Below are 10,839 nucleotides of genomic sequence, written 5' to 3'. Positions count from 1 at the left end.
CAAAAATATCAATCGCCTCTTCCGCATTGTATCCATTATGTTTTCTATGTTCTGGTATATTTCATCATTACTTCTCGATTTCGAGAGTTCTGTAGTTCTTAGTGGACCGAGTATTTTCTGTATAATTTTTTCTTTCCAGTACTTCTAATTTTTTCAACTTGTAATTCAGTACTAGACATTTACTCGCGTATAAGCATTTTGGATTGAATACTGTGTTGTGATGTATTTTGAAATTTTTAGATAAACACTTCTTGTTGTAGATTATTATTATTATCATTTTGGGACTTTCTGGGATGTGAAGTGGGCAACTCATGCAAAGTGGTCGGATGAACGCCGTGCTCGATACAGTGAGCTAATGAAAACCTACTGATCAATCGAAAATTGAATAAATGTCAGAAAGTATAATGAAACTTATCATGGTCCCTAGTCGGCCAATTAGGGAATAATAAATAAACAATAATAATTTAGTAAGTAACATTGAGACAGAAAGAAGATTGATGCCAAAAATCTGGTTAGTTATTAATACAAGAACATAAAACATAAAAACAAATTTTTATTGAGAAAATAGAACATTTTACAACAGAAGGGTTCAATTTACATAGACAACTCTGGGTTTATTCATTAACTCCCATCCCTAACAAGATACTTGAAAAGGGAGTTTAGATTGAAAAATCTCAATCTATGTCGAGTTTCTTGAAGGAACCTTCCATGCCGAAGAGATCTGCGGCATTGACTGATGACCCTCTCCTTTTGCTCTCATCCACTACTAACTTTTCGTCCTCCAGGAACCGTTCCCTGTTGGCTTCCATTCGCTTCTTAAGTGCTTCTGCAAAGACAAACAGGAGGTGATCAATTCAACAAAGAAGAAACTAGTATATAATTGTGTTTGATAAAGTACAAACAAAATAAAAAATACCATGCATGTCAGTGGTTTCTTAAACACAGATCTGCTATAAATATTGTGTACCTGAAGTTCCCTGCTCCTTATTTGAGAGGCAAGGGATTTAGAAATTGCCAATTTAGCTGTAAATTATTTTTAAAAGCACACATTGCAAGGGGCTGCATGGCTGAGGTGGTAAAGATGTGATCGGTTCGCCCGAAAGGACGTGGGTTCGAACCCCCATCAGGAAGTCGTAGAATGTTTGAAATGAGATTTCCACTGCCGGAGGTGCACATGGCCCTGAGGTTCACTCAGCCTACACAAAAAATGAGTAGCAGGTTAATTCCTGGGGGCAAAGGCGGCCGGACGTAGAGCTAACCACTCTATCCCATCAAGTGCCGAGGTTATGAGTAGTGGAAGCCTTTACCTTCCACCCCTCCAAGGACCTTCATGGCCTGTACGGAGGTGACTTTGCTTTTACAAATGACAAGGATATAAACCTGCAAATAGACGGGTCAATAAGTCTGAAAATCTGAGCATTGGAAAGTGGAATGAAGCCACGAAGATGATATCTAACATCAGCGTTGTTAGATCCATACCTGGCAGGTCCCAAAACGATAACCAGTGTCGGCGATGCCACAATGGGAATGAAACATCTGCGAATGTTTTGGGTTCTGAATCGTACGGCAAATTACACTTTGAGAGAAAAACGTTTTCTTCTTCATGTTAAAGTCCGCGGAATCCCAGAAACAGGCAGCACAAGGCATATCGACATGACAATAATCAATTCTGAATCAAGAGTAGGTAAGAATAGACCCAACTGTAAGAACAGAGTCATATCTTGAACAACCATCAGATATGCACACTGAGAAATGTTTCATCTGTAATTCATCCATTCCTTACTACAAGTCAGAGTACCAAATTAACAACATTCAGGTCATGGTTTTAATGGTCAATGTGAGAGGTGTATTCCCAAGATTTTTCACAAATTTCTGTACAGATTTCCATCTGAACAATTCCTTTTTTCTTCTAAGAATTGCAGTTTCTGTTCTGAAATGCTCAATTGTAATCTTACATAATCAACTTTACAGACCCTAACTTCATCATCATCATCATCATCATCTGTTTACCCTCCAGGTTCGGCTTTTCCCTCGGACTCAGCGAGGGATCCCACCTCTACTGCCTCAAGGGCAGTGTCCCGGAGCTTCAGACTCTTGGTCGGGGGATACAACTGGGGAGAATGACCAGTACCTCGCCCAGACGGCCTCACCTGCTATGCTGAACAGGGGCCTTGTGGAGGGATGGGAAGATTGGAAGGGATAGGCAAGGAAGAGGGAAGGAAACGGCCGTGGCCTTAAGGTAGGTACCATCCCGGCATTCGCCTGGAGGAGAAGTGGGAAACCACGGAAAACCACTTCGAGGATGGCTGAGGTGGGAATCGAACCCACCTCTACTCAGTTGACCTCCCGAGGCTGAGTGGACCCCGTTCCAGCCCTCGTACCACTTTTCAAATTTCGTGGCAGAGCCGGGAATCGAACCCGGACCTCCGGGGGTGGCAGCTAATCACGCTAACCACTACACCACAGAGGCGGACCAGACCCTAACCTACACTTTTAAAAAAAATTAATAATATAATTAGCTGTTCATCCCCCTAACTACTCTTATGGTTTTCGGAGATGCCTAGATGGCGGAATTTAGTCACGCAGGAGTTCTTTTACATGCAGTAAATCTACCAACATAAGGCTGACGTATTTAAGCACCTTCAAATAACACCGGACTAAGCCAGGATCGAGCCTGCCAAGTTGGGGTCAGAAGGCCAGCGCCTTAACAAAAGACATCTATTGATGAATCATTTTACTTATAAACAATCTTTTCTTACTAGCGTTTCCCCCGTGACACTGCAGGCTCTGCTACATTGCACGCCATTCTCCGTTTAATACTGTTAAGGGCATCATCAGGTCTGACAGCCACAATCTTCATGTCTTTCTTCAGATGATCAAGCCACCATTTCTAAGGACGGTCACGTGCTTGATTTCCTCCTGGGTTGTGGTGGATAGCTGTCTTAGTAACTGATCTACCTTCCCTTCTCATGACAAGTCCATACTATCTGAGGCTAGCTTCTCGCATCTTGTCCGGAGTTGGTGCAACTTCCATCCGTTGTCTTACATGCTCATTTCTGATGTGGTCGAGTTCCATAAATACTAACGACCAGCAGGACATTGTTGATAAACTTAACCATAATAGGTATTTGATTTGATCCTGCATTGACTTATCTAAATTTATTAAAAAAACTATTTAAAAGATCGAAAGGAGAAAAAGAAATATGCAGTTCTAACTTTTCAAAATAAGCACAAAGTTTTCAGAAAAAGGAACATCAATGTCGCATACAAAACTGATGAAAATCCACAGCGTGTTTCCAGTCATTCGACCGGGTCAGGAATGGAATGTATGAAGCCCCCGTCTAGCGGTGAGGATAGGAATTGTGCCGGCTGCCGAAGTCTGTCGCACTCCTCTGGGGCAATGATAAATGAATGACAAATGAAATGATATTGGAGAGTGTTACTGGAATGAAAGATGACAGGGAAAACCGGAGTACCTGCAGGAAAACCTGTCCCGCCTCCGCTTTGTCCAGCACAAATCTCACATGGAGTGACCAGGATTTGAACCACGGAACCCAGCGGTGAGAGACCGGTGCGCTGCCGCCTGAGCCAAGGAGGCTCTCATACAAAACTGATAATGATACTAATAAGATAATTTTCAATTCAAATAAAATTGAGAATAATTGTACATTTAATAAGTCAGGAATGTACAAATTGAAATGCCAAACATGTAGGCAGCAATACATAGGACAGTATGGCTATAAGGTACACAGAACATCAATCAATCAATCAATACTGATCTGCATTTAGGGCAGTCGCCCAGGTGGCAGATTCCCTATTTGTTGCTTTCCTAGCCTTTTCCTAAATGATTTCAAAGAAATTGGAAATTTATTGAACATCTCTCTGGGTAAGTTATTCCAATCCCTAACTCCCCTTCCTATAAATGAATATTTGCCCCAGTTTGTCCTCTTGAATTCCAACTTTATCTTCATATTGTGATCTTTCCTACTTTTATAAACGCCATTCAAACTTATTCGTCTACTAATGTCATTCCACGCCATCTCTCCGCTGACAGCCCGGAACATACCACTTAGTCGAGCAGCTCTTCTTCTTTCTCTCAATTCTTCCCAACCCAAACATTGCAACATTTTTGTAACGCTACTCTTTTGTCGGAAATCGCCCAGAACAAATCGAGCTGCTTTTCTTTGGATTTTTTCCAGTTCTTGAATCAGGTAATCCTGGTGAGGGTCCCATACACTGGAACCATACTCTAGTTGGGGTCTTACCAGAGACTTATATGCCCTCTCCTTTACATCCTTACTACAACCCCTAAACACCCTCATAACCATGTGCAGAGATCTGTACCCTTTATTTACAATCCCATTTATGTGATTACCCCAATGAAGATCTTTCCTTATATTAACACCTAGATACTTACAATGATCCCCAAAAGGAACTTTCACCCCATCAACGCAGTAATTAAAACTGAGAGGACTTTTCCTACTTGTAAAACTCACAACCTGACTTTTAACCCCGTTTATCAACATACCATTGCCTGCTGTCCATCTCACAACATTTTCGAGGTCACGTTGCAGTTGCTCACAATCTTGTAACTTATTTATCACTCTATAGAGAATAACATCATCCGCAAAAAGCCTTACCTCCGATTCCACTCCTTTACTCATATCATTTATATATATAAGAAAACATAAAGGTCCGATAATACTGCCTTGAGGAATTCCCCTCTTAATTATTACAGGGTCAGATAAAGCTTCACCTACTCTAATTCTCTGAGATCTATTTTCTAGAAATATAGCAACCCATTCAGTCACTCTTTTGTCTAGTCCAATTGCACTCATTTTTGCCAGTAGTCTCCCATGATCCACCCTATCAAATGTTTTAGACAGGTCAATCGCGATGTTAATGCAGTCAAACGTAAAAGTTACTCAGCAATGGGATAGCATATGGTTGAAAAGAATCATAAATTTACAGACATTTCTAATGACATGGAATTAATACATTCAGCCAAAAAAGGAAAATTCATGAATGTTTTAGAAAGTTTAGAAATTTATCTTGCTAAAAAAAAAAAAGACTTTGAATCAAGTTTAAACGAAAGATGTAGCCTACAGATGAGAACCCATTATATAAACTAGCATCTAATCATTTAAGGAAGAAAAACAAAAAAAGAAGAAAACTTATCTTAAATCTATTTAGGTATTCTCATTCAACATCATCAAAATATTAAAATTTAATGTAATGATAATTGTACCGGTTGGTACACCTATACGCCGCACATTTGAATTTTCCACCTTAAAGTACTCCTCTACTGCTGAACCTCTGAACTTTAAAACTGAATTAATTCAACCGTTTATCAGAAGATGTCACTGAGTTAATTTCGAATTGTTTTTGTTTACTAATTATCAAGAAGTGTGGACATTCTCTCACAGATGTCTCTGCCAAAAACTATGATCATGCACCCTGGTGCGAAGTGAAGGAACTTTTCTTGAAGATATTTTGTATTCATAAGTTTGTTCTTTATTAAATGTTGTTCTTTCATTTGTGGGTTGGCAATATTAATCTTTCTTTCCACCAGTTTTGAAATTAGCCAATCGTGGATTTCTGTCATTAATTTTTAGCCAATGGCATCTTTCTTCCTCATTGTTGAGGTGTAACTGTAAGCTACCCAATAAACGACTGTGGGTGTGTCTTAATCATTCGTACAACATCTAGCTTAGTGTATGGAAGTATAGCAGGAGGCGGGAAGCGCCTCTTTCATCCGCTGGCAGCTCTTCTACAAGGTAATGGCCTTTTAACACCTTTAATTCTTGCTAGCTTAGTAACTTAGTGCCGGCTTATGTAAATGTTTCTTATTACTTTAACTGTAAATCGGGGATAGAGAGTGCTTTACCCTCTCGAGCTCCCCTTCATCTTGAGTTGAGGTGACTACGTTTTCATAACCGATTTTCTTCTCTTAATGTCTTAAATTTTTTTTATACGAGCCACCTCCTTAGCTTGGGAATAGCCGCGGTATCATCGGCCTAGTGCCCCTTAGGTTTTATATAAGGTTTCATGTAGGAGCGCAAGCAACGCCTCCATTCATATAGGTATTTTGGGCCATTTAATTAACCTTTTCTTTTTCTTTTAAGGCCCTGTAGGGTGGGTACGAGATACTCCTGTTTAATTCTTGTACGTTGTGCCTCGATGGCAAGTTACTGTAAAGTCTGGTATTGCCTTTAATAGGCTTGAAAGATTGAGAGTGGGTCAGCTCTTTCTGCTATTTTGAAAGGTGCCTCTAGGAGGCTTGACATTACTAGGTGGGAGCAAATGCTCCATGTAATTAGGGGTTTTCTGCCCTTTGGTAATTTGTGGTTGTGAGCTGAGAACTCAAGGATTGTGAGATTGGGGCTCGAAGCCGAGAATTTGTAAGGACCCCTTAACTTGTGCTTTCGTTTATAAAGTTATAATTGTACCTGGTTTTTTCATTGTTATTTCCCCTAGTGAAAATTTGTTAAATCTTGTTGTATATTGAAAAATAACCTTTATTTAAATTTTTAATTCATCTTTCGGACTTGTAGTTAGACCCATTCCAGCCCACACCTTCTTTCACAGATACCTCGGAACAATAATTTTCATATTATTTCACTAATGTCAGTTTATTCATTGATATGGTGAATTGTGATATAATACTTCTTAAAATTGTGGGCTAAACAAAAGATAGTGTTATATTGTTTTTATTCTTTGACTTAACTCCACTGATGAAGGGAATGCATAATGTTCCTCAAACATGTATGAATGGATAAATAACTTTTCAATTAAAAAAAGTGTGTTAACAAGGTGGACTTAACACCAACTATTTTAAATATTTTTTTAATAGATTCAATGAAACATTTCCATTCAATGGAGGCCTTGCTCATGTCTTATTGTAGCTGGCCAGCATTGTGACCCATAGAATGCAACTGGACTTAACCATAAATTTACACACTTTCCCCTTGAGATAACTGGGTACTGCATTTTCTTGTCACGGATAACTCCAGTGATATGCTGTTATTTCAACAACACTGAGTTTACTTGTACTCGAGAAGTGTTTCAAAATCCGAGCTGATGTAGGGACCGAGGTATTTAATTTGCATTGTATTAATGAGATCTTGAGCGTAGTTTAATAAAATACAGCCTCGTTGCAGATACAGTATTACATCCTCCTGATGTCGCACTGTGGTGATTGATGAAAATGATGAACACTACAGTTCTGATATTAAGTGACTCTCCACTTACCCTTTAGGCTACTCACGCTGCCAGCTTGACCACCATATTCATTGGGGAGGATGCGTTGGGGTATCACTTTATACAGATCTTCCATTGAGGAATGAAATTTCATCTGAAATAAGGACGCAGAACATAGAATTAAGAAAGCATCAAATAATTTTGACATAAATCTTATAGCTGAAGGACATCTGAAAAATTACCATTAGAAGAATATGTGACAGAAGTGTAACCCAGCAACCATGCAAGCTGTAATGTAAGGTATGGATGGATGGCCAGACAATGTTACCTATAGTGGTGAAATGTTAGGGCTTAAGGGGCCCACAGAATCCCCCCCCCCCACAAAAAAAGAAAATATTGAAAACATAACTTTACATGAATACCACTTTGCATAGGAAAAGTAACATCCTGATGTTGTAGAATGGGTCGAAAAGACTGATTTTACATTTTGTAAATGGAGTAATTGCCAAGTGGTTGCATCTGGCTGCTGTTATTGTGTTGAGCCGTATCTCGTAACATGATTATTATTTATTTATTTAGCGTATGACATACAAATACGTTATTACAAATGAACCAAAATAACCAATGAACCAATCTACAAACAAATATCTAGATCTTGTATGTACTCAATACATTTTGGGGTTGCCATCAAGAAGTCTTCATATGGCCCTCCATATGCTCTGATGCTGCATTCCTCCCTGATGTGTTTAATAGTTTGTCGCGGTGCACCACAGTCGCATAGTGGCGAGGAGAGCATTCTTCATTTAAAAAGTGAATCCCTACATCTTCCGTGTCCCGTCCTGAGTCGGTTGAGCATTGACCATACCTTGCGGGGTTGATCAAATCCTGGAACTGTCTTATCGATGCATGGCATTTTCAGGCATGTAGCTGGAGCATTTTGCATCCATTCTTCCATCCAGGAATCGGAGATGTTGAATCCGATGTGATTGATCTCGGCTGCAAGAGGTGGATGTCTCGAACGAAGTCGTTTGATTTTGAGGTCTGAGATGTCAGAGTGTACCGATAGTCCAGGGTTTGCTAGGATCTTGTTGTATTCTCTGATCAAAGCTACTTTCCTTCGCAGGTTAGGAGGTGGTATCGTAACGTGAGCACTACGCTCTCTTAAAAAAGACCTGTACCAAAGAAAATTGGTACCAAAATATCATATTTAAGACCTAATTATTCCTGTTCCTGTTCTTTCTGCAAAACGATCATTTTCGAAACTGTGACTTATAAAGAACTACCTGTGAAATCGTATGGTATAACCCAAGACAGACTCAGCAAACTCAGCCTACTCATCATCGACTGTGACATCCACGGATGTCATTGAAACTGGCATTGCCTTTGCATCCCAGAAAGGTCACTGCATGGTACAGTTTCATTAGACTAATGTGAATGTAGCAAAAGTTTTAATCACTTGGAAACAAGAAAGTAAACATACATTTGTGTTGTACCATGATGAATAGAATACCTAGTGTGATCACTCCGCTCTCTCAGCCAGTAGCGGCTGGTGCAGAAAATCATTTGTGTGCTGTAACCCATCCCCACTCCAAAAATTAAAAAATACTTAGAAACATACCGGTATGTGGTTTTCAAGAGGCTCTCCACTTAGTTTTCCCACATTGAACAAACACGCAAACAACCCCAACACATATACAAATTCCTCATATAAAACTATATAATTAAACACACAATAACACCTGCAATGGAAACATATTCACGAACTCAAACACTTGGTGGGAGCGCACAAAAACAGAACTTCCCAATGCTACCAACATCATTGAAATAAAACCAGCAACGGCGTAATGCAAAATTACATGTTATGTTTTTATAGTGACATTTATAAACTAGACATTTTTAATTGAAGAAAATCACAATATCATGTCCTTATTTTGACAACATAAAAAGTACAATTTTTATAGTTCATCGATTTACAAATTGGCTATGGAATAGGCAAGTTGGGAGTATTCTATCCTCTTTGGTATTAAAAGACCTGGTGAAACAGCTCTACAGTATTCTGTTTTCCCGTTTGCTCTGAGCGATCTCTTAAAAACTACCGCTGAGTCAAGAGGGTGCCAGCTGCCACCTTCTCATATCGGTCATAATGCAAGTGTAACTAGTGCTAGTGCTGCCTCTCTGTGGTCGAACGAAGGAATCGTTGTGAAGTGATATCTTGGCTGTTGTTTCCACAGCCTATCGGAACACATTCTCTTTGTATCGGAAAAGTTGGGCACGCATGCGCAAATGGCAGAGTTCCTGGTTTCTGGCTAAAAGCTCGCTGAGCTGTGATCGCACAGCTCCCGCCGTGGAGCACACCAGTAGTTAGCAGGTTGTGCGGGGAGTTGAAAAATTTCCTATTCTTTGGCTGACGTCTTTTTCAATGCACCGTATTTGATTGTAGATAATATTTTAAAACTAATTTATTTTTCCAACAGGCAGTGTGCTGCAGCACTTCAGCACATGAGGTACGGCCAGAGTATGGCGCTGAAACAGTATGTCCGACAAGTTGTCGACTAACGTGCGAAGTCATGGTGATAATATTAAGGCCTATAGAGGGAATTTGTTTGTTTTAATAATTTCCGAAAATCTGTGTTAGTATCTGTGCAATACACAGGTTCTTTATTATTTCCAGAAAATATCACACTGTTTCATCCCTGGTTGTAAATCAGATTACGGAAGAAAGAGTGACAGTAGGTGATTTTTATACCGCCAAAAAATGAAATATCGTATGGCTTTTAGTGCCGGGATATCCCAGGACGGGTTCGGCTCGCCAGGTGCAGGTCTTTCTATTTGACTCCCGTAGGCGACCTGCGCGTCATGATGAGGATGAAATGATGACGAAGACAACACATACATCCAGTCCCCGTGCCATTGGAATTAACCAATTAAGGTTAAAATCCCCGACCCGGCCGGGAATCGAACCCGGGACCCTCTGGACCGAAGGCCAGTACGCTGACCGTTCAGCCAACGAGTCAGGACATACCGCCAAAAGAAAATATATTTGAATACACTTTGGACATTATTCCTAAACTGGTCTGGTCTAATGTGCCAATTCTTCAGAGGGACAGAGATCCGCAGAGATCTTCAAGCTCGGCAATCTGCTAAGTCTACCCATAAACTGTCAAATCAGGTGTCAAACTAGTTTTAGTGAATACCTAATGTACTTCATTTTCCTTTATTTGAGAAAATTGTCCATCTTATTTGCAATCTGGTGTATGTTTAATATGCTCTGTTTATAAAACTGTATAAGATATAAGGTAAAGGACAATATTGCTTTCGCTTTTCGTCATGTTCCATTTTATCTTGTATGCTATCTTATTAAACTCCAAAGATATTTCTGCATGGGACTGAGAATATTAATTACAACTGTCTGACATTAGTATTTATATTATTCATAAGTATTAAACAATCGGGTGTTGTATTTGGATATTTGCGTATCAGTGCAGGTGACCGTGTAATGTTGGTGTTAGGTTCCACTAGCACCGCTTTGTGGGAGCGCGCTTAAACTTAGTGAGTGATCTCACTAGGTGTTCTATTCGTTATGGTTGTACTACAAATCCTACATAACATTATAAAAATACCTAAAATCTATTAAATGAT

General features: G+C 39.7%; 1 protein-coding gene across 1 annotated transcript in view; it reads right to left on the bottom strand.

The window, feature by feature from the left end:
* Positions 1-535: 535 nt before the first annotated feature.
* LOC136885919 (alpha-tocopherol transfer protein-like) overlaps positions 536-10,839 on the bottom strand; it is a 49,091-nt gene continuing 38,787 nt past the window's right edge. Inside the window, exons 5-6 of the mRNA XM_067158611.2 lie at positions 7,252-7,354; positions 536-826 (exon numbers count right to left, since the gene is read on the bottom strand). Coding sequence (XP_067014712.2) covers positions 675-826; positions 7,252-7,354 — 255 coding nt within the window. The 3' untranslated portion in view covers positions 536-674. The remainder of the gene's footprint in view (positions 827-7,251; positions 7,355-10,839) is intronic.

This window comes from Anabrus simplex, chromosome X (assembly GCF_040414725.1).
Source record: "Anabrus simplex isolate iqAnaSimp1 chromosome X, ASM4041472v1, whole genome shotgun sequence".
In the NCBI taxonomy this organism is placed as follows: Eukaryota; Metazoa; Arthropoda; class Insecta; order Orthoptera; family Tettigoniidae; genus Anabrus; species Anabrus simplex.
The sequence above is the reverse complement of the archived record's forward strand: the minus strand, read 5'-3'. Positions and strand labels throughout refer to the sequence as shown.